Raw genomic sequence first — 20,972 nt, forward strand, 5'->3', positions numbered from 1 at the left:
AATAAATTACCTCTGTCCTCAAAAATTATGTTACCAAACTTTTAAGTGTGTTTGTTTTCTTAAGTATATCAGTGATCAAGGTGATTTCTGTGATAATTCTGTATGCACTGTAGTTACACACCTACAAATCATGTGACACTGATGTCACAGATAGAGCAAAGCACCTCCACTCCATGCTCCTCAAGTCCAGTTCAGGCTTTATCAGTTTTCTTATGTTGTGAACACAAACAACATTCTTTACCCCTCACCCACTGTGCACAACCCTCAGCCTTTGCGTCTGCACATAAAAATTAAACTTACATTTTCTGGACATAATCAACTAAAAGGTAGGGATTATTTTATATAGTGATGTCTGATGTCTTGTACAATCTGTGGATGCTAGATTTTTGTACAAAGTGTGTGAAAAACAAACCATTTCAGCATTCACAAAGTGAAATGGATGCCCTTCAACAAGAAAATACAGGTAGTTTTGACCTCTTATCTTAATTTAAGTCCAATCACTCCTTCATATATGCTCAGGAACTTGACTTTCATTTAGTGACCGGGCTTAAATCAAAAGCTGGAGGCTGGACTTTCCTCCTGGAGCCTCAGCGTCAGAGTTTATAAGGAAGTGACTCTGCTCTCAGAGGACTGTGTAACCAGCTACACTTGAAGTGGTGTGTTGAAGTCTACAACATGAGACTTTTGGCAGTACTGACTTGCTTACTGGCATGTTGCCTGGCCCAGAAGCCAAAACCATGCGGTGAGTACTTACAGAGACAAGAGGGATGCTCTCAGTCCTTATTGTATGCTCATGTGCTTTGTCTGTACCGATACATGCTGATATTGTTTTTCCACATCTGACTGTAATGTTGAAGTTTGTTATTGAATGCTGACTTACTGTGACAAATATGTATTTTTGTTATTAGAATTAAAATATGCATTCTCACTATTCTGTCAACAGAAAGTCCTCCTTTGCTCTCCGGAGCCTTCACTGTGGTAAGTGTTTATTCTTTCTAAGAGGATTATGTAAGCACATGTAGACACACAAAATGATTAAGAGTAATTGAAAAATGTCAGATGATAATGATGTCAGCAGATGTAAACATCACATTGCATTTCCAGTCCACACAGAATGAAAAAGTTTGGACCTATGGCAAATACGTGTATGACGCACTGGGAAAACGCATGCGCCTCTTTGAGTTGGGAATATATGAGAATAAGACATTCAACTATGACGCTATTCTGCTCTACAGAGAGGTGACCAAAGCTTGCATATTAACTCCTAGCAAATGGCTGCACAGAAATATGTGTAAACTGCACTTAAAAGTTTCTTAAAATGCTCACCTGATCAACACCCTAATCTTCTGACTTCTGTCTATTAGGGGGTAATGTACGAGATTCATGATCATGACAAGACGTGCGAAAAGAAGCCACTGAAGGCAGACTTCTTCGTCTTGGGAGTTCCCAAAAATTCATCTTTTGTGGGTCAAGCTGTTGTAGGCACCTCGTCTGCACCTGGAGCTGGCCTCCTGGTCAACACTTGGACAGGAGAAATGCCTGAGCTTGGGGGTGAGAGCATGTTAAATTTAGATTATCCTACATTTTCATCTATTCATTCATCATTTATTTATCAACATATTTTTGTCATTGCTGCCCCCACCCCCCAGGAAAGTACATGACTACAGTTACAGAGTATGGGTGCATTCCTGTCAACTATCTGTTCCATACTGCTGACTATGGATGGATGGTGATCAAGTAAGTCTTAATTAGAAGTGCACAAAGCAAAAAGCAGAAGCAAACAGTAATAGTAACAGCTAAAGCTCGCTTTGTTGATAATATACATCATAGTTTGGAATGATACAAAAGCCAAACTGCATTTCCAGAACTGTTTGGAGATTTTCCAAAGTGCGATTAAAAACTAAAATCTGGGATTTGTTCATTAAGCTTGAAACTTTATAATTGCATATGTAAAGAAGAAGTGGTTTAGCTTTTAATGTCTCCAACACAGTCCAAAAAAAAAAGGTTGGACAGGCACAAAATAAGCCTGACAGGTTTATACCATTTACAGGTAAGACTGTTGTGTAAACTTCTACAGTTACTAGGTTAATTGGCTGCAGTGGAGGTGATCATGATTGGGCAAATGCCTATGGTTGATGCTCCATTGTTTGTACTTCTGTCAGTTAAGTAAAACTACAAGTGAATTAACAAAAATAACACCTTTTTTATCATTATTTATGAAGAAATGTCATATTTTTACTTTGTTTTATTGTTATTTGCTTAGTATCCGAGTGGACTTCACTTTTAGAAAGATAATGGAAATGAGCATAAATCTAATAGAATTATATAGTTTTATTTTTACACTTTAAAAGTAAATAGTTGTTAGATTAGGTGTTGTACATCTCTGAGGTCCTACATCACCTAAAACTGCTTTGTTACATTAGGAAAGAGTGACCATGAGTGTATATGTGTGCTTCTATACATTGGGCAGAAAGCTAATATCACTATATGCCTTTTTTTTTTTTAGCTACTTTGACAACGTTGTTGGGATTACAGACCCTGGTGTGTTTATTCCTCCGGATTTCTGCAAAGCTGCAATGATGAAGCCTCAGAGCCAGCCAGTGGATATCTTCAGCTTGTTCCACAACAAACACTGAGCATTTCTTTTAACTAATATCTCAAACCTTCACAATAAAGTTGATCGAGTGAATCATGGCATTGCCACATGGCACACACGTATATGATTAAAAGTCTTTATAATGAGCGTGGGTGTATATACCAACATTGCTGCTTATTAAACAGGAAGGTTGTCTTTTTCCACTAATGAATGTGATGTGAAATCTTTTATTAATACAGACTTTTTTTTGTACATCTGTGTAATGAAATATACAAACCACTCTACAGTATACAGAAGCCTTTCAGGTTATATGAATAAATATGAATGTGAGGTTACACAATTTTGACCTTACTGCCATAAGTTTCACTTAGAAAAGTAAACTGAAATGTTACAATCTATTACTGTTGCAAACTCATATTCCACATATAATCTTTTCTAATTAAAAAATCTTTCTATTTGATGTGATTATTGATTTAAAGAGACAATTGAAAAAAGAAACAAGAGAGTATGCTACTCAGTCAGAGAACTAAATGAAACATTGAATTAATGTAAAATATGAGGTTTTGTTATTTTATTGTGTAATAAGCCAAAGAGAAGCAAAAAAATGATCAAAATATAATAAATTGTGTAAGTGAGCAGGTTTATAAAATTCTCTCACAATAGGGGTAAACAACAAGGCAACAACCATATGATATCAGTGAGTGACATTATATAAACTAAAAAGGTTAAAATGTAGTCTGTGTATATTAAATGCTTTTTGGATCATAATCATTTCCTCATTTATGTTCAATGACAAAATGGAACTAGAACAGACTAAAACTTTTTATTGTCCAAAAATACCTTTACCAACCATATAGCTACATTTAGTTGAGTAAAAACTACCTTTATCTAGCCCTGTCTATTATTTCAGTTACCTAAAAATATATACAATTTATCCCCCATTTAAGATACCTAAAATGAGAGACATATTTCTTACAGATCATGCTATGGAAAATAAAAAGACTCTATGATCAAGTGTTTGACTTCAATAGCCATAAACTACAGCTCAAAAATGTGTTGAGTCTGTATTGTGATTTAAAGACAAATCACTGTTGGCTTGCAATACCAGGTCTTTTTTTAATAATCCCTCATTGTACGTAAAAGAAACAATTCACCACCAAAAAAATCTACTTATTTCGTCTCTATTTGTTGTTTGTGGAATATATCGGCTAGTGGATGGTGACCCCGATTTAATGATCTACCAAACCTTAAAGTGACTTACATTTAGAGATTATTGTATTGAACTGAACTTGATTTTTTGCTATACATTTTACAACTGGCAGTGACTGACTGACCAGGTTTTACCTTTATTTTGACAGGATAGGCGTATTTGCTCATGAGGACTGACAGAAAACCTGGAGGTGGACACAGACTTGGATCCTCTATAGTGTATTTATAAGGAAGTGAACTCTGAGGTAGTTGCTACAGTGTAAAAATATCTGCTAAGTGACAACATGAGATGCCTCATCCTGCTTGTGTGCCTTGCAGTGGGCTGCCTTGCTCAGAGACCATCAAAATGTCGTAAGTACAACAAATATTTTAAGGCGATTAACACGGGTTGATTTCTACATTTGCAGCAGTTATGTTTTCATCGGGGTTTGTCTGTCTGTCTGTTGGCAAGATAACTCAAAAAGTTACGGAAGGTTTTTGATGAAATTTTCAGGAAATGTTGATACTGGCACAAGGAACAAATAATTACATTTTGGTGGTGATGGGGGGGCTGATCTGCCTTGGCAGAGGTCTGCGCTCTCCAAGTGCTTTTCTAGTTAATCAGTCTTCTGTGTTTTGGAATATATGATGGTTGTAGTATGTTGTAGTAATACACTCTATTTAAGAGGTTCCTATAGATTAAAACCATACAACTACCGCTTTCATTCTAACAGGTTCCCCACCGCTACTGACTGGATCCCTTTCAGTGGTAAGTCTTCACTTGAGGAAGCTGCATAAACCAAATTTCTGCTGGATTACTTTTCATTCTTTTTTTTTTTCACTAAATAGTCAAGTGCAAGTGAGAAGTTGATGGTGTATGCCAAGTACTCCTATGATGCATGGGGAAAGCGCATCCACCTGAATGAGTTTGTGCATTACAACAATAAATCCCACCACTTTGATCTACTCCTACTCTTCAGAGAGGTGATTCCAGTGTAGCCATTAATCACATTTAAAAGTGTAACAGACAACAAAATACTGTACAGTATCATGTTGTCCTCTAGGGTGTTATGTACAAGATTGACAGGGCGAACCAGACTTGTATCAAGAGAAAGCTGTGTCGAGAATTCCACCCACTTCAAGTCCCAGATAATGCAACTCTGCTGGGTCAGGCAATTTTGGGTGCCTCCTCTGGTATCGGACAGGGACTTCTGGTCAACACCTGGACAGGACAAGTGAAGATGAAGCAAGGAACAGGTAGTGTGAAGGCAGACTGGAGGAAATTGACTACTGTCATGTAACATATGACTTGCTGTGATTGTTTTGTTTCTATCTATTGAACCTGCTTTTCTGGTTGCGCTTGCTCTGATAACTCGTGATGCACTTCCCCATTCGCAGGAAAGTACATGAGCACTGTTACTGAGTTTGGATGCATTCCTGTCAGCACTCTGTTTCACACTGAGAAAACTGGATGGCTGGTGACCAGGTCAGTGTGAGCCCATAAAAATGTCAGCAGGGGACTCTCCCTATGCAAATACATGTGTTACTAAAAAGTCAATATGAGGAACGTCACAGAATAATGCTGGATACCTTTCTTAAAGTTATTTTAAATACATTTGGATTAATTCATGTGCATATCAAAAGTCTGACATGTCCATTACATATTTTTGAAAAGTGCAAACAAAACTACATATTATTTAGATAAAAAAAGTTTAAACTGACATTTCACACTCTTAACCAGAATTGAAAACCTACCAATGGTGCTTAACTGTTTATATCATTGAACTGTAGTGCATTTGTAAAGATTCAGCATCATTTCCTTAGTGGTGTGTTGCATTTTTGAAATTATTTTTATTACATAGATCCTTAAGCCTCTTTTAGCCTCTCTGTTCATCTAACCTCCGTCTTCCTGGATGCCTCCCCCCTCAACTTTTTTTTATTGCTTCTTTTCTGTTTTCGCCTTCAGCTTCTTCAACAATGTGATCGGACTTGTGGACCCACAGGAGCTCCTCCCTCCATCGTTCTGTACGGATGCCCGTCTGGAGGAAAATGGAGAAGATCCAGTGAACTTCTTTAGCTTCTTTTAAAATACTAAAAGATGCAGTGCACAATGATGACGACTGCATATGATTCTTTGCACTGTATTAAATTCTTAATACTTTTATACTGATGATCATTTTCTCTATGCTGCACTGTTGTGTCAAATGTTTTAATTTTAGTAAGTACTTGTATCTTACTCGAGAATGTTAACTCCATGCTGCTTTATAGTCACTATTCAGAAACAAAAAACAAGATGGTGGATTTGTTTTTTTAAATATTTGCTCTTAGTTGTCATGGTTTGTGTTACTGATTTAATGGAATTTTAACTACATCCAAATAGCAAATAGTGCACTTTTTACTCCACTGCATTTGTCTGTTGTTACTTTTAATTACAAACTATGCATCTCCAAATGTGTTTATTTTAAATGGAAGTGATAAAATGAAGGATTACATTTTTTTATGGCTTGAGAAAATTCTATTTTCATAAAGTGAATAAACTCATTAAAACCCTCTGGATTAGCTGGTAAATGCATTGGGAGTTTCTCAGAGTTTAGGAAAATTTTATTTTTTAAGACATGACTGCAATATTATGATGATCCTGTGGAATTATGATGCATTGCTGTAGATTATACTACTACATAGTATGTCAGAAGTTAAATTAAGTCAACCTGAAACATCTACAGTAGCAAAATGCAATATACACATTGATGCACCACCACGAACCAATGAACATAGCATACAATGCTAAAAGACTTACCATTTTACTGCTTCTCCTTACCTTGCTGATACATTGCACTTTCCTCATGGTTTACTAAATGTAGTAGGTAGTATGTCTGCAAGCCACAAGATGGCAGTAGATAACTAGTAATGAGAGCAGTAAACTGGCCATTCTACATCTAAAAGTAAATGTTGCCTCACAGTTAATCTAAAAAATGAGTACTTGAAAATTGAATTGATATGCACAGGTCTACCTTATATGTAAATTAATGTATTGACAATCACATCCAATATTTACATATATTCAACAATTAATTTCAAATGAAGAACATTCAGGTCATCCAGAGGCACAAGCAGCAGTTATTAATGAACAGTAGGGTGAGGAGTCACTTGATAGCAGTAGTATAATATTCCTCTTAAGTCTCCAACCTCCTGTACTCCCACATTGGCTGACATCACTCCCTGCTCCTGTGCTTCAGTCTCCAGCCACAACAGCCTGGCATCTGGGTCCTCATCAGAGAACTGGAGCAGAGACCCTGACCTCCGCAGAACCTTCATACACTGCTTCAGCACCAGGCAGGCCTTATCTTTCCCCTCCTTAGACCTCAACAAGGCGTCTATGGTGCCTTTATCAACTATAAGGTCAACACTGCTACAACCATAGTGACTGTGGAGTTGTGTGCAGTCCAGCTCAATAAACTCCAGCTGAGAAGAAAGATTTTGAGGTTGAATAGCCTTGGCTCTGATGTGTTCTTGCATTAGGTGCACAGCTACAGGAGAAATGTCAGCACATGTCACCTTGACAGGGAAAGGAGAGTCTTTGTATATACAGGGCCCCAAAGCAGAAGTGCCACAGCCCATATCCAGGACTCGAAGCAGTTCACTGTTGTGGGACATGGTCTGCAAATAGGGCAGGATGATGTGTCGGACAGAATCGAAGCCAAAGAACCACTCAAAGTTCTTAAAGCTGGATGTCCTGTTGTTTTCGGCATAAAAGCGGTCCCAGGTCGCCTTCTTATCCATGTTTTCAATCAGTTCAGCTATACAGAAACAGGAAGAAACTGTCAGCCTTTTAAAAAAAAAAAAAAAAAAAAAAAATATATATATATATATATATATATATATATATATATATAACGAAGAGCATTTTTAACATATTGAAAGCTTCAGAATCCTGGTTTTGCTGCATACCTGACTCACTACAAAAGCCAACTTACAACATTTTTCAACATCAAATCATGTTTAAATAAGTTCCTTCTGGGATTAATAAAGTATTCTGATTCAAAGGAGACTAATCAGTAGAGCTGTAACTATTACTCAATTACTTGTCAGCTAAAAAATTTGTCACCACCTACTACAATGTTATATGAATTAGTTATCGGGCCAATTTTGAAGATTAAATGTTTAATTCTAATTCTTTATTTATACAAATATTTATACAAATATCAAATTTCTTATTGTTCTCTTATTTGTAATTTTTTCACTCGTTTGTGTGGGGTTTTTTTTCTACCTGTCTTTTTATCTGCACTTGCTGGTTGTATTTTTGCTGCTGCTAACTGAAATTTCCCCACGGTGGGATAAATAAAGTCTTATCTTATGATAAAGTCAAATGTATCTAAACTCAGCTTGTTAAAAGTGAATTTCTTAAAACTTGGTTGTTCTCCTAAAAGTGAATATCTTAACCCTAAATAGTGAAAAAGGTTTGTTTGAAACTTCTGCATATTTATTAAAAATAAAAAAACAATATTCACAGCGTTTGGCAAATCTTGTCCAATCAACTTAATTTACCACAGGTGATTCCAGCCAAGTCTGGAACTTGTCTGAAGCATGATGAGTGAAAGCAGGATGCAACTGAGCTCATTTTTGTGTCATGGCAAAAGCTGTGAATATCTATTTACATGTTATATTTTTGCTTTTTTATTTTAATTTCAATAAATTAGGAAAAATATCAAACATTTTCACTGTGTCATTATGAGGTACTGTGTGTATAATTTCGAGGTACAGAGTGAATGCAATCTGTGTTGGTAGTGCACTGTATGTTTGCAATGAAATATATTCCTTGTGATTTAAAGCCTCTTAACGACATGCATGATACATTTTGACCTTTCGTTACAAACCTGCAGAAAGAACATCTATGTACTTGAATGAATGAGTTTTATGAGGACGCCCAGACAAGATTAACTTCACAATGTTAGAACAGTACGCAATATTGCAAAGACATAACTTTTCGTGCTTAAAAAGTCTCCATTTACCTAAACTGTTTCATAATAGGATTGAACCATTTATACACTATTGCCAGTTTGACAGAATAAGCTAGCTAGCTAACGTTAGCTAGTTGCTAGTCGACTGTTACTTGCAAAATAGTCGCTGGCACTTACTCGGAAAAATAAAACCAGCAAAAGCAAACTGATAGTAGGATTATACATACTTGTAAGGGATGAATGTTGACGTACACATGCTGCCAGTATCCTCCTGGCGTACATAACCTTCAACAACGAAGTCATTCTCACACTTTACGTTTCTACTTCTTGTCAAGCATGAGGTCCCACTCTGCAGTATTTCCGGGAACACAAGTAGCGCCCGTCGTCCACGGAAAGTTGTACGAGAATGCATCTATTATTGTCGACAACCTTTGGAATTGCAGCGAGGACATAGCCACGCATGCGTACATCGGTTTCACACCTTACAGCATGTAGTAAACACCATATATCAGTGAAAATGGCTAATGGAAACGGGGATTCATGTTTTTTCCGTGTTTTTCTGTACTACGACCAGCTGAAAAAGACGTATATACGTGTGCCACGTCAAACTGACTGCATTTCTTCACCATTTTCCCACTTTTTAATCTAAATAATGACCTGAGAAAGAGCAACAGAATTAAAAGCCTTCCAATTCATCAAAAATGAAAAGTAAAATATGATATGACACAAGTAGTAAGATGTAAATCCCTTTAATAAAACTCAATGAAACGCAGTGTAACAAAGGAAAAGAATCCAACAAAAAGCAAGTAGATAACATTTACAACCACAAAAGAAAAAAACTGTACAACTCTAAATGCCTTGAGTCACTTCTATTTTTCCAAAGATTTTTTTTTAATTAACCATTGTGTGATGACTGAGGAGAAATATGGGAGTTGGGGGCAGGAGGTGTAAAGGAGGCATGTATTGTGATTTTATCTTTTATTTAAGTTTTTTGTTTTTTTTTTTAATTATCTTAATACATGAGTGTAATCTCATACACAGATGTATACTTCATCAACGTGGCTGCTGAAGTAATTTTTTTAACCCCTGCTAGGCTACAGCAGGAGGACGACGACGTGGGCTGTGGTCAGGAGTGTGTTATTTGTATAAGATGTCGTAATGGCCCGGTCTATAGAGGAGGAAGATGCGTGGGTCTCCGCCTTCAGGGAAGACATGGTGATTGACTGTTCCTCCCTCTCCTCTATCCATGTACTCCACCAGGATGGATACGTTCAGTGCCTGGGCTAAGGCGATGATGTGAATGTGGTCACTTTCTTTAGACATTGGCTCTACTTCCTGGAAAAAAAGAGAAGAGAATTGTGTGCTTTTTAATGTTCTGTACACTTTGCAGAAAATTGTGTTTACAGTTGAGGCCATTCACAATTAAGTTTTTTGCAATTCTGAACTTTCACTTTCTGTATTAGAACTATATTTTGATAATATGGAATTTCAGAGTGACGGTGATTTTTTTCTGATTTGAAATGTCTCCCGTCATAGTCAAACTTTTCTCATCATTATCAAAATATGGCAGTCAGGATAACTACTGAAAGACTTGGAACTGTAAATCTGACTGTATGTAGCCAAGGTAAACATACATTTTTCATCTCTCCTAAAATCAAACTGACTGACCAACTCTTAAGGGATAGTCAGCTTTATATGCATGGAAATCTCACTTAAACAACTACTATATTGATTAACACTAGTGTTATCAATGAACGTGCATATTTAAGAAGGGATAAGACACAAGCACACTGACCATGTGAAAATGTGTTGTGGTGCTGTGTTGAAAAAAAAACCCACACTACAAAATTATTTCACTGTTGCCAATGGAATGAATGGGAAAAACTCAGTTACGGTAATTTGGCTGCACTTCCAATTGATCAAACAGTTACTCCTCTGTTTTATTCATGCCAAATAAGCAGCTCAAGGAGTGTGAGCTGCAGCCAAAATTCTGGGACTCTTAAACACTAGCACCGGTAATAAGAGGAACATTAAGCCAAGTAAGTGGAATCTCAAAGCTTCAAAGTTCAATATGTAATACACACGTTTTGTTCTTATGAGAAGCTTGTGTTGGAGTCTGTTTTGTGCTGGGGGCAACCATCTGTTGACCTTAGCAGCCTCCATTTCAAAGCTAATGGTAGCTTGTGTTGGACAGTGCTGCTCATGTACAGCCAGAGAAGAGACAGTAGCCCCTTTTACACAGCACTTCTGTTGCGGGAATATTTCGCCTGTATTTCAGAACGACGTCTGTGTAAACAAAATGGTGGATCATTTGGTCCCACCTTTATCGCGGCTTTGTAATTGAGGTAGTAACGGAGCCTTAATAAAGGTAGGATCATGATTCTGGAATGCTATGTAGAAGCAACACCTCTCGTTCCGCAACCAAGGTGTGATGTTTTGATGACGGTGACCCCCGGCATGGGAGAGACAGCAGGTGCATATGGAGGCACTGGCATGATTCTGCAGCTTTGTGCCATTTTCACCCGCGGCATGAAGCCAGGTGTGGGGGGCATGAAGCTGGCAATGGTGGGCTGCAGAATCCATGCCAGTGCCTGCTGTCTCTCCCACGCCAGGGGGATTTAAAAATGAGGGCTTTGTCACCGTCCCTTTGATTCCGGAACACAGGTCCACTGTGTAAATGTCCAGCCTGTCTCACCTCTGTTACTCCTTTGGCTTAGCTGTGTAAATTGGTCAATGGTGGAAAAAAGGTGGGATCACCATCTCGCCTTTTCTCCGGGATCTCTGTGTAAAAGTGGCTAATGTTTTGCAATATTTCCTCCAACTATTGTTATGGGAACATTAAGCTCTGTTCTTCATCATTTATCACAGTTTCAAACTTTTACAGGCATTTATCAATGACTCAATTCTCTCTACTGCTCTTTATATATGATGGCATTATAATGTAATTCTCTATTCAATAAGCCAGTTGTGCTGCTTCTTGTATCAATTCAGTCACGTTTTTGGTCCATGCATGAAAAAAAGAAATGTAATTAAACCTTTGCTTTTTAACAATCTGGCAACTTTTTTGCATCTATATTCAGATTTTTCAGTGTACAAACTGAAAATCAGTCTAAAAAAGCTGAATGTAAAGACTGATTCAGGCACTCAGATCAACCCTAAGATTTGTCACATGGAACTCAACCTGAGCCTGCAGCATCAGTGAATAGGCTGCTATTATGGATGCAGACTACTGAAAGTCTGTGGAGGTGCCAATATTTTTAGGCTTTTATGATTTGTTTACACATCAGAAATTAAAAATGGGCAAAGTGTGAAATTCTTCCCAAACTGCCCATTTGACCTTTACATACTAGCAATCATTTGAGGAAGTCAGTATTAAAGATGCTTTGACATCATGAGATTGTTATGGAATGTAAATATTCTGCCCTACAACTTGTCTAATTCAGTTACACTTTCTCAGTAATAATCTATTGGACTAAAAAGGCATTCCTGCAAACTCTGCTCCAACAGGAAATGTGAAAAGGGATTCCACAGCTGTTTCAAGATTATCAAAGTAAGACATTTAAAAACCAACCTGCTGACAGAACTCCTTGACAGAACGTCCTCCCTCTATGAAGTGCTGAAAGAAGACGTTCTCTCGCTGCAGGTAGCCTGATGTGAGCAGCCGCAAATACACTACCACATAGTCTGACACATTTTGATCATTGAAGGAGTTCAACAGCTCCTGCAGACTTGGCTGTTTCTCACACAATTCAATCAGGTCCATGAACTGTTGGAAAGACATTTTTACATTATTAGATTTATGAACCTACAGTTTACCAATCTATAGGCCATATAATGTCCAGTCCATCATTTATAGTTGTCAAAACAAGACTGTTTGCAGTGTTTTAAACTCTCAATGCAAGAAGTTCACTAAGTATAGCTTTTATTGCAATAAACATATTTTAATAGCTTTTTAAAATAAATAAAACGACAAAATGGATGTCTATCATTAAATGAATTGGTAAATGTTAGAAACGTACAGTGTTGTGGAAGTCTTCGATGGTAAACTCAGTGAAGCCCTCATTAACCAGGTCCAGTTTGCTTTTAGCTGCAACTGCTTTGAACCTAAAAACACAAAAAAAACACCTTAAACATCCGCAGAACAATTTCCATTTTCAGGTTTGGAAATTCTAAGGTTTACTAGAACAGATTTCAGAATGGCGATAGCCAGATACTGTTTCTTACACATATATTTAAATGACCTAGTCTGTATTTTTAGACCAGTAAAAAGTTTTTGTGAAAACCTTAATTTTACAGACCAAAAGTTAATATATCCTAAACAGTGCTCAGCATGACACTCACTTCTGTAGCTCTTTGCTGTCATCTAGCAGAGATTCGAGATGTGCGAAGCCAAAGGCTCTGTAGAAACAGTTCCCATCTGGCCGTGTCTTACGAATGTATGAGTATTTTTTGTATAGGTCCTATAACAAACAAGCGAACAAAGGAACTTAAAACACACTGCATATAATATGTAAACATGCATATCCGCAGATGAAGCAGAAGCAGGAGTTTGGTTTGTGGCTTTGGCTGTAATGTCACTGAAGAGGAAATGCGCCCTGATGTGGGTGCAGTAATCTGAGCAGGTGGTGCAGTTTGACTGACCTTGATCTTGAGCTGATAAACTGTGTCATCCTCAGCATACTCTCTCTGCAGCACTGAGAGATCCTGTCTGTCCGACACTAAAGGGTTACTGTTGGCTATCTGCATACACATAGAAATTAAAGAGTGTTATATGTGGTATAAACAAAAACCCATCCATGGAAACAAATACATGAAAAGTAGAGCTATGTGTCCACATATCAGATGTTTTCCTGATAAGAACAATATGAAAGGAATGGAATCTGAGACATCTGTTAATCCCTTTACTCAGGACACAATGTCAAGTCTTTGTCGATATCAGATGTAAAAAAGAAAAGCTGCTTTTTCATTTAAAAAAAAACAAAACTTTTTACCTCTTGCTGAATTCTGTCCTGCTGAGCAATTATAGCCTCGTCATATGCAAGGCAGTTCACTCCTGTAAGAGAAGAGTTAATTAGTTTTCAGGGCTGGATACCCAGAAGGGAGACAGACCACCACTGTAGCCTAGTATGTGCTACAACAGTGATGGTGGAATCTATATGACCCGCAGGCTAGAATATGAGGAATGTGTGTAATCTGGATTCGAGATATCCGCATCAGATGAGGATTGTATAGGAAATTAGTCAAGTTAAATGTTACATCCTGTTGTAATTTTATATTCCGAGAAATACACTAAAACTGTTCAAATTAGTCTGTTTTAGTGACAGAAAAAAAAAATGCATTTAGTAAGGAAGATCACCAATAGTCGATTTTCAAGGGCTGATTTAAAGATTCCCAGCAAAAGAAATAATGGCACTAGAAAATCTACAATTTTCACCTTTATTAGAAGTCAGACAACTGCTGGACATCTGAATCAAGTAACGAATAGCTAGAAGAATAATTCCAAAGATTTGTAGGTGCAGAACCCAAGCCACTTTGGGTATTGCTTAAGCCAAAAAAAAAAAAAAAAACACTATTAATTTTGTTTTTGTAAAAATATGGTGCAAATGGTCCCAAAATGATGTACAATTTTATCACCTGAATTAGCTAAATGTGCTGGAATCTACCACAAAATTGGTCAATAGGTGTAAAGATAAACAAATTAAGTCATGTCAAATCAAACGTTGCAGGAGTGGCGTATTTCGACCAAAGGATTATGACACATGGAGTATGGCCACATGGTTTGCGTCACATAAACAGATTAGATATTTTGTGACATCTACAATACAGCAGAACTACCACCATAAAAAAACACACACTTGTACCAGATGTGATGTAATTTACTTGCTGAACATTTTGAAAGCAAAGCCCAAAACCCTGATGCAAGTACTTTTTATTCATTAACTTTTACTGCACTGACAATGATTTCTACACATAGCAACCAAACAACTGAAAACAGAAAGTAAATTGTTTTCACAGCAATGGTAGGCCACGCTCGTACTCTAAAACCAGATGTTATGTCATATATTGACCTGTTTTGTCAAGTGCATATCAAAAAGAAGCACATGGAGTCTGGATATTGACCCGACACAGTTTAATGCGTTAGAATAGAGAGACATATTCAGGACGGTGTGCAATATGGCACTGGCAAACGTGCTGTCTTTAGCACCTGCTGTTACCACAAGTAACTACAGACGCATGTAGCTAACGGTCTTCAGTTCACAGGAACAACAAGTTACTCCACTGCACCGGCTAACGACAGGCAGCTAAACTTGGCTAGCTCGACCTGTGCGAAAACAAAACAAATTCTAGTCACAACAAACCGCGTTATTTCTACAACTGAAATAGGATGTCCTCTTTTACTACTATGCCTATACTTTAAACGTCTCCTTAGCTCATGAAGTGCGTGACTGTCACCAACTATTGCCTTGTCAATAACTAAACAGGCGTTTTTTTCTTTGTGTAGCACTGGTAGCTAGCTAGCGTTAGCCAAACAGCTATGGCCTCTGTCTGCCCCTCGCCGCTGCATGTCAGCCTCCATAATCAGAGAGAAAGCAAAGCCTGAAAAGTCTAAATGACCCGCGTGTGACAAAGGGCTTCATTTGCAAGAAAACGACCACCCTGTTCGATGAATATTTTGTGTTATAACTGTTTCTCTCACCCTCCATCTCCCCCTGTGATGATTCTTGCTGCTCCTCCGCCATCTTAGCTGTCGAGACCTGTTTCCTCCTCCTGCATGACCTCATTCATTACATACTTCCGGGCGGAGTTAAAAATTGTGTTTATTTATAAGTTTGATTATTAGTTTGGTCATTTATTTAACGCCACATTTTGTCCACAGTTATCCCCAGGCGCTTTCAGGGAAGAAAATCTGACTAAAAACAATTTTGGCCACACTATATGGGCAACATAATCTTATAAATTTTATGAAAGGCCTTATTATTTGTCAAAATGACCTATAATAACAATTTAAAAATGATGTCAATCTGGATGTTGAAGAACAAAAATTGTCCCAATACAACTGAATTCACTGTATGTGAAAAGTGGTTTCTAGGTAATGGTTAAGAATGAAAGAAAAATATTATTATAGTTATGAGGTGTGCTCTTTTTTTGGTCATTTATTTATCACCACATTTTGTCTAGTTATCCCCAGGTGCTTTCAGGGAAGATAATCTGACTAAAAAATAATTTAACCCTTTCATGCATAGTGGTCAGTGGACTGCTGTTCTGCATCTGTTCTCTTGTATATTCATGGGTTTTGTTGTTTTATTTCTATATCAGCCAACACAGTGGACGCTCATGCATCATCCCACGCAGACATTCAGACCATTACTGTAGTTTTTCTGTTCCGTATAAACCTGATCTGCATTAACAGGTTTGAGCTTAAATCAATTGCTTGATATTGTTATTAGACACTAATTAACAGTTGTTGTTTTTTTTTTTGTTCTTTTTTAAACAATAAGGTTTTTTTTTGTGCACATTATCACCATGAAATGAGTAATAACTAGTATTAGAGTATGTTCAAATGTAAGAAAACATCAGATTAGGAGCATTAAAAATGTTTTTATGTCATAGATTTCAGTATGTCTGTAAATACATGTTTCTTTGTTTCAAAAATTAAAGGCATGGTGTCCAGCTGAGTGGATATTTTTGCAACTCCATGAACAATAGGTTCATAGAAAAATGTTCAATAGCATAGTTTTTTTTAGTGCCTAGAGAAATAAAAACACTCAGAAATAAAATGTGGATTAAGGCTCTCATAATTCATGCATTAAAGGGTTAAATAATATCTTATAAAAAAATCTCATAAATTCTATTAATTCCTCTGAATAGAGGAAGACTACAATGTCACATCAGGATTACTAACCAGACGATAAAAGTCACTTATCCCAAAGTGATGGAAGTCATTAGTACAGAAGCCCTCTGAACCAACACCATAAGCCTGACTATTCACAGGGACACCATGTACACTGGGATGGCATGAGGAAGCGGCAGTGTATTTGTGCACTTAAAAATATTTGCCAACTGGTGCAGAGACATTTTGGAAATACATAACCAAAGTCACATGGTATAACTCATGTGACAGAGGGTATCGTGAATTTGATCAGAGCGGTGCAGAGACCTTTAGAGGAGCAAGTGCAAAAACTAAAAAGGGGAACATGGAACAAGATTTTAAAACACCATATGAGAACATTATTTATTATGCACATTATAGCAACAGATACTCAAAACGTGGCCTCACAAAGCTCCTTTGCTTTTTATTTTACCTTTGCTCTGTACAGAATCAAGTATGATAAATAAAAGAAAATGCGTCTTTTAAATTAGGGAATTTGACCCTAATCACAAACCACGCCCTATTAGTTAGGACCGAATGCTGTGAGCGAATAGTGACAATGTTAAAAGAAACAGAAATGAAGTGTAACACTGTATTAATAAAATTTCATAAAATGACAGACTGTACATTTACTGTATATCAACACAAAATGACAGAGATGAAGCCAAGATAGAATTCTAAGACCAAGCAAAAACTTTAATTATTTCTGAACAGACTTGCTAACCCTGAACTGCATTTAATGAAAGGCCTTATTATTGGTCAAAATGGCCTAAAATAACAAAAGACATTAAAAAATAAACAATGATATCCCAATACAACTGAATTCACTGTATGTGAAAACTGGTTTCTGGGTAATGGTTAAGAATTAAAGAAAAAAATTATTGTAGTTAAAGAGGTGTGTTCTGTAGGATTAGTCTCCCCACTATACTACAGTAGTGGGATGGAATTAAGTGTTCATATAAGTACTGTATGTAATCTTAACTACTGTCACTTTGAGTATTTACATTTTATGCAACTTTTTACTTCTACTTTCCCTCGTATCTTTGAGTCAAATATTTATATACTTTTTACTCCATGTTTGTCTGACTGGTAATTTACATTCACATTACAATTTTTCATCCCATTCCTAATCAACAAAACACAAATATCTGCAAACATACTGATTTTGAATGTGACAAACTGAAAGATGAAGTGTTCCTTTATAATTAGAGCAAAAAAAAAAATTCTTGGTTTTACTGGAAAAGGCATTCAGACAGAGTTGAACTTCTTAGAGATACATTGTTCTCACAAGATAGTTACACAAACAACATATGATAACCAATTAAAACATGATGCATTGTTGGGGTTAAAACTACCAACAGCACATAAAATAACGAGCTCAGCCTTAACATGTACAGTGGTAAAATAAAAAATGCACATAATTCAGCAGTAAAACATTAATAAACAATATTACACAATGGTAAAACACTCACAAGAACTGTTTTACTGGACAATAACCACCTTAAGTACACTTTGCTGATAATACTTACATTCAAATACAGCCTTGAATATCAAACTTTTACTTGTAATGAATTATTTTCACATGTAATATCAGTATGTAAGTAAACAATCTGAATACACTGCCATTATATTTTGTTTTATGTGAACCCGCAGCAATAATTATACTTTATTTATGTTTTAAAGATGGATGTGACTTACATGGTTAAGGTCAAGACTGTATTTAAAAAAAAAAAAAAGTTAATAGAGTTAAATCAAAATACAGCATGCATATACATCACACACCAAGGGAAGGTATTATTCTATCTATGATGTACTGGCATACATTTTTGTACTTGTAATGGGAACACTTTTGACTAAATAAGGTTAATATTTACAAAAAGAATCAGAAGAAAAATGCAACAAATGACAGGGTAAATATCTTTCAGCATTAATGTGTCATGCACTTTGTGAGGAGAAGCATTTATTTCAATTCATCCATATAAAATGTACCAAAATTAAGCCCCTAATATATAAAAAGTAGGCACTTGACCAAGATGAGACTGTAATTCTCCAGAATCACAGTGGAAAGCTGAGTCTTTCATAGTTCAGTATAGTTCTGCAGTTTTCAGCTGCACACACCCGGGGGCACTGTCTGCCACAAATACTGCCTACATTCAGCTGTAACTTGGTGGGTGCAATGAAATGGCACATTACTTCTACCACAATCTGTCCCATACAGAGGCAGGCCTTGAGAGAAAAAAAATAAAGAAGTTAAAAAAAAAGTCGGTGTTAATTAATACTTCATATTTGCCTTGAGAGCAAAACTGTTTTTTTTAGTGTTTGGCACATTGTTACGCATATCTGAGCTATGACAGAACCCGATAGTATTTAGAAAAAAATATGTGTGATAGAAATATTGTGCTTGGCTTTGCCACAGTTTTCAACTTTTGTAACAAACTATGTAAAAATTCTTTCTTGAGTGACATTTCCCTGTATTAGGTAAAGAAGATTTTTGTAACCACCATTCTGGCAGCCACAGATGATGTGCATCTATGGTCTCAAATGTTTTGTAAAAGTTTCCAAAAGTATCCATGAAGCTTTACAGTAATACATAAAACAAAATCCACAAGTAAAACAAAATGTTTATGTACATGATTACATTTGGTGCCACAGAAAGATCAGTTAAGGAATGAGACTTGTGGGAACAAGTAGATACTGTATATTGAATTTCATATTATGCTAATGTTCTATTTATTTTTTTTTGTAATAAAGGCATTATAAGTTTAAGAATATAAGATTTTTAAGCAGACCTTTTACAGACACATTAGTCATGCTTTGGCTATCTGATCAAAACTGTCTCAGTGCTCGAGGCACAGGCATGGGGACAGTAAGACAATATGGAGGTATGCATGTTGCAGGTGTGGCAAACCCATGGTTTGGATCTGATCCCAAACCATGTTGTGTAAGGAACTTCACACAGGCCCAGTTACAGGTACACTGAACAACACTTGAGCAAAAAATCCACCCGCACTACAGAGGTGTTGCAATCTACTTTTCTGATGAACCAACTCTCCACAGCCTTGTCTCTTTCCCGTGTGTAGTGATTTCTTACAGTATCTGTCTCAGAGTGCTTTCAACATCACACACAGATGGTATGTGAACGGCATTCACCCGTTTGTTACAGCTTATTAGAGTAATAGATACTGTATTACAAAAGCAGACCGATACATGTCTTCTGCTTTAAAAACAGAAGCTACTGTGGAAATACTGTAACATGACCAAAACTGTCTTTGATTTTGCCCAAAATCCTAACTGTAGGTCATCATATAAGTGTGTCCAGAAGATGTATTAGCGTAGAATTTTCATTGAAGCCTCTGTCCTATTGCACTGTGTTCCCACACAATATAGAAGCAGTGTAGTCCAGGTGTACGTCTTGCATAGTCGACTCAACCACTGTTTGCATTGTTGATTTTCTGGACAGAAAACAAATCTTGCTTTCATATCCACATTTGAACAACTTCCAAGAGCAGCGCTGCCCAGTTCTGTTGTTTCATACATTTTCTTCCAGCTGTCTGTTAGACGATCTGTGCCTTGTGGATAATGGAAGCATGGGGACTGGGGACTGAGCAAGGAGGTATTGGCCTGAGTTTGGGTCTCAATGAGCCGTTACTGTGTTGGTAGCGAGTACTGTGAGCCTCAGACACTTGGGAGCTGTTGGTCTCGCTGTCTTGGTCATCAGGATGCTCCTGACTGGCGGGACCCCCCAAACCTTCATCCACTTCATCCTCATCATCTGTTACAGGTGGATAGGTGTTGCTCAGAGTAGAATGTTGGTGATTCTTGGTAACACTTGCAGGTCGTGAACCCCCATCTGTTGGGATAATGATGCTGCCGTTCATCTGCCTAATAACCTCAGTGGACTGTACAGGGTAGGACGGGGGGCAGGAAGGAGGCTGGTAAACGGGTCTCCTGCTGCAAAAGATGAAATACACTTCTTAATCAGGCAAACATAATAACCAGGATGAGATACATTCCACAATTTAGTGAAATCAAGCTTTGACTTGCCCTGAAAGGCATACACATAGAGACACTTACTAGAGACATAGTGCTGTTTCTCACATATGTCTCCACTCTGAGCCGGTTCTCCTCGTCTATGTCTAGAGGCCTCTCTCTCCCTCTGCGAGAGTTGTTGTGCAGGACTGGTCTGCCAAGGTAGTCCGAATGCTCCACTCCTCCTCCCCGCCCACCAGAGATAGTAGATCGGCTATCACGGCAGTGCGGCTGTTCCTGTCACCGCATGAAAAGACGCAGCTTGGATCGACATGTTTTACAGTGCCCTTCCTTCTTACCATTAAACTGAATAAAGTGACAGAGCTCTGTT

The 20,972-nt window shown here is 37.3% G+C and overlaps 4 protein-coding genes and 1 pseudogene across 7 annotated transcripts; 2 read left to right on the plus strand and 3 right to left on the minus strand.

The window, feature by feature from the left end:
- Nucleotides 1-230: 230 nt before the first annotated feature.
- LOC115438686 (ependymin-like) lies at nucleotides 231-2,848 on the plus strand. Of its 4 annotated transcripts, none has more exons than XM_030162461.1 (7): nucleotides 231-326; nucleotides 539-742; nucleotides 944-978; nucleotides 1,105-1,239; nucleotides 1,365-1,551; nucleotides 1,650-1,737; nucleotides 2,507-2,848. In XM_030162461.1, the coding sequence occupies exons 2-7, from the start codon at nucleotides 676-678 to the stop codon at nucleotides 2,634-2,636; spliced, it is 642 nt and encodes a 213-aa protein (XP_030018321.1). In that variant the 5' UTR covers nucleotides 231-326; nucleotides 539-675; the 3' UTR covers nucleotides 2,637-2,848. The 4 variants fall into 4 exon arrangements, with proteins under 4 accessions (XP_030018321.1, XP_030018322.1, XP_030018323.1 ...); XM_030162462.1 differs by having other exon boundaries at nucleotides 246-326; nucleotides 520-742; XM_030162463.1 differs by having other exon boundaries at nucleotides 249-742; nucleotides 1,650-1,732; nucleotides 2,502-2,848.
- A 1,166-nt stretch (nucleotides 2,849-4,014) lies between these two features.
- On the plus strand, nucleotides 4,015-6,336 carry LOC115438688 (ependymin-like). The gene is made up of 6 exons (XM_030162468.1): nucleotides 4,015-4,156; nucleotides 4,519-4,553; nucleotides 4,634-4,768; nucleotides 4,849-5,041; nucleotides 5,183-5,270; nucleotides 5,751-6,336. Exons 1-6 carry the CDS (start codon nucleotides 4,090-4,092, stop codon nucleotides 5,869-5,871), a joined length of 639 nt encoding a protein of 212 aa, XP_030018328.1. The 5' UTR covers nucleotides 4,015-4,089; the 3' UTR covers nucleotides 5,872-6,336.
- LOC115438684 (citrate synthase-lysine N-methyltransferase CSKMT, mitochondrial-like) lies at nucleotides 6,106-9,084 on the minus strand. The gene is made up of 2 exons (XM_030162456.1): nucleotides 8,970-9,084; nucleotides 6,106-7,581 (listed from the first exon to the last, which is right to left on the minus strand). Exons 1-2 carry the CDS (start codon nucleotides 9,043-9,045, stop codon nucleotides 6,905-6,907), a joined length of 753 nt encoding a protein of 250 aa, XP_030018316.1. The 5' UTR covers nucleotides 9,046-9,084; the 3' UTR covers nucleotides 6,106-6,904.
- A 391-nt stretch (nucleotides 9,085-9,475) lies between these two features.
- Nucleotides 9,476-15,524, minus strand: LOC115438683 (ubiquitin thioesterase OTUB1-like). Its single transcript, XM_030162455.1, has 7 exons — nucleotides 15,440-15,524; nucleotides 13,734-13,795; nucleotides 13,384-13,482; nucleotides 13,084-13,202; nucleotides 12,762-12,846; nucleotides 12,314-12,508; nucleotides 9,476-10,077 (listed from the first exon to the last, which is right to left on the minus strand). Exons 1-7 carry the CDS (start codon nucleotides 15,522-15,524, stop codon nucleotides 9,880-9,882), a joined length of 843 nt encoding a protein of 280 aa, XP_030018315.1. The 3' UTR covers nucleotides 9,476-9,879.
- Nucleotides 15,525-19,872: 4,348 nt separating this feature from the next.
- LOC115438261 (nectin-4-like) overlaps nucleotides 19,873-20,972 on the minus strand; it is a 22,106-nt pseudogene continuing 21,006 nt past the window's right edge.

Source organism: Sphaeramia orbicularis, chromosome 18 (genome assembly GCF_902148855.1).
Source record: "Sphaeramia orbicularis chromosome 18, fSphaOr1.1, whole genome shotgun sequence".
NCBI lineage: Eukaryota > Metazoa > Chordata > Actinopteri > Kurtiformes > Apogonidae > Sphaeramia > Sphaeramia orbicularis.

Bases quoted from the DNA above. Each gene is read 5' to 3' on its own strand.
- LOC115438688 (XM_030162468.1), top strand. From the start codon at position 4,090: ATGAGATGCCTCATCCTGCTTGTGTGCCTTGCAGTGGGCTGCCTTGCT. The intron at 4,157-4,518 runs GTAAGTACAACA...TCATTCTAACAG, and splicing joins TCAGAGACCATCAAAATGTC to GTTCCCCACCGCTACTGACT. The intron at 4,554-4,633 runs GTAAGTCTTCAC...TTCACTAAATAG, and splicing joins TGACTGGATCCCTTTCAGTG to TCAAGTGCAAGTGAGAAGTT.
- LOC115438684 (XM_030162456.1), bottom strand. From the start codon at position 9,045: ATGACTTCGTTGTTGAAGGTTATGTACGCCAGGAGGATACTGGCAGCA. The intron at 7,582-8,969 runs GTATGTATAATC...GTTTCTGTATAG, and splicing joins TCAACATTCATCCCTTACAA to CTGAACTGATTGAAAACATG.
- LOC115438686 (XM_030162461.1), top strand. From the start codon at position 676: ATGAGACTTTTGGCAGTACTGACTTGCTTACTGGCATGTTGCCTGGCC. The intron at 743-943 runs GTGAGTACTTAC...TTCTGTCAACAG, and splicing joins CCAGAAGCCAAAACCATGCG to AAAGTCCTCCTTTGCTCTCC. The intron at 1,738-2,506 runs GTAAGTCTTAAT...TTTTTTTTTTAG, and splicing joins TATGGATGGATGGTGATCAA to CTACTTTGACAACGTTGTTG.
- LOC115438683 (XM_030162455.1), bottom strand. From the start codon at position 15,524: ATGAGGTCATGCAGGAGGAGGAAACAGGTCTCGACAGCTAAGATGGCG. The intron at 13,203-13,383 runs GTCAGTCAAACT...TGTTTGTTATAG, and splicing joins TTTATCAGCTCAAGATCAAG to GACCTATACAAAAAATACTC. The intron at 12,509-12,761 runs GTACGTTTCTAA...TCTTTCCAACAG, and splicing joins TCGAAGACTTCCACAACACT to TTCATGGACCTGATTGAATT.